Here is a 1,333-nt window from a genome sequence, read left to right as displayed (position 1 = left end):
TTTGGGGGATGCACTCATCACTGCTGGAGCCCAGCTGGTGGAACTGGACCTCAGTGACAATGCCTTTGGGCCAGACGGTGTGCGTGGCTTTGAGGCTCTGCTGAAGAGCCCTGCATGCTACACTCTACAGGAACTCAAGCTCAATAACTGTGGCATGGGCATTGGTGGTGGCAAGGTAAGGGTTGTGTCCTCTTTGGGATTGAGGTCAGAGCCAGGATTTGACTTCAGACTGCCCTACACAGAATGATTGAGGTTGGAAGGTATCTTTGGTGATTGTCAACTCCTCTGCTCAAGGCAACTAGACCAGGTTCTTCAGGCTTGTATCTAGTCAGGTTTTGAATACAGACTTCACAAACTCTATGAATAGTCTATCCCAGTGTTTAATAATCCTCACGGTAAAAAAGGGAGTTTGTGTTTAAATGGTATTTTCTGTGCATTAGTTTGTGTGCATTTGTGTCTGGGTATGCGGCCTTTACACCACCACCTCCCCTCATCCTGTTGTTCTAGCTGTTTGTACACATGGATATTATCTTCCCCCAGAACCTTCTCTTCTCCAGCCTTAATAATCCCAGCTGCCAGCTCTCTCCTAGTGAGTAAAATTCTCCAATTCTTTAATCAACCCTGGGACCCTTTGCTGGACTCACCCCACTATGTCCATGTAGGAGCCTGGAATTGGACTTGGTACACGGATGCATTTCACAGAGCTGAGTGGATTACTGACCTGCTGTCAGTGCTTTTCCCAAAGCAGCCCAGCAGATTTCCTTTGCTTTAAAAGCATATTGCTTGCTCATAGCCAACTTTCTACCTATTAAGACCCCCAGGTTCTTTTCTGCCAGACTGTCTTTGCCCCTCTGACTTATGGGGTCAACCCAGTACATGAGGTTGTTTCTCTCCATGTCCAGGACTGCACATTTCCCTTTAAACATAATGAGATTCTTGTTGGCCTGTTTTTCCAGTCTCAAGATCCCAACTCCCTACATGTTTTCATGGGTAAATTTCAGAATTAAGTATAGAAATCTTATCCATTTTTCCAAGATAGGGAAACAGTTCTATCCTAAACACTAGATTCCTCATGAAGAGAGCTAATAGCCTTGGATTTGAGTGAACAGTATTGTCAAGCCTAGTACTGAAGGCCCTGTTGGATTGAAGCAGGAAGGGTTAATTGGGACTGTGGGCCCATAAGGGTCCCTACCCCCCTGTACACCCCCCTGTACACTTGTAATCTGCCTTAAACCATATTTTGTAAGCTGCACTTCGCACAAGAAGATTCTGTCCTGTGCTGAGGGCATCGGACCTTGAAGGAACCACGATAAATGCTGGGCAAGGGGCCCAG

General features: G+C 46.4%; 1 protein-coding gene across 1 annotated transcript in view; it reads left to right on the top strand.

The window, feature by feature from the left end:
- RANGAP1 (Ran GTPase activating protein 1) overlaps positions 1 to 1,333 on the top strand; it is a 21,334-nt gene that overhangs the window by 5,225 nt on the left and 14,776 nt on the right. The window contains exon 7 of the mRNA XM_027885026.1: positions 35 to 175. Coding sequence (XP_027740827.1) covers positions 35 to 175 — 141 coding nt within the window. The remainder of the gene's footprint in view (positions 1 to 34; positions 176 to 1,333) is intronic.

The sequence above is a fragment of the Empidonax traillii genome, unplaced genomic scaffold, assembly GCF_003031625.1.
Source record: "Empidonax traillii isolate 1590-97213 ecotype Southwest subspecies unplaced genomic scaffold, ASM303162v1 scaffold159:size1039807, whole genome shotgun sequence".
Lineage (NCBI taxonomy): Eukaryota > Metazoa > Chordata > Aves > Passeriformes > Tyrannidae > Empidonax > Empidonax traillii.
Note: the sequence above shows the minus strand (reverse complement) of the source record. Positions and strands in the feature narration are given on the sequence as shown.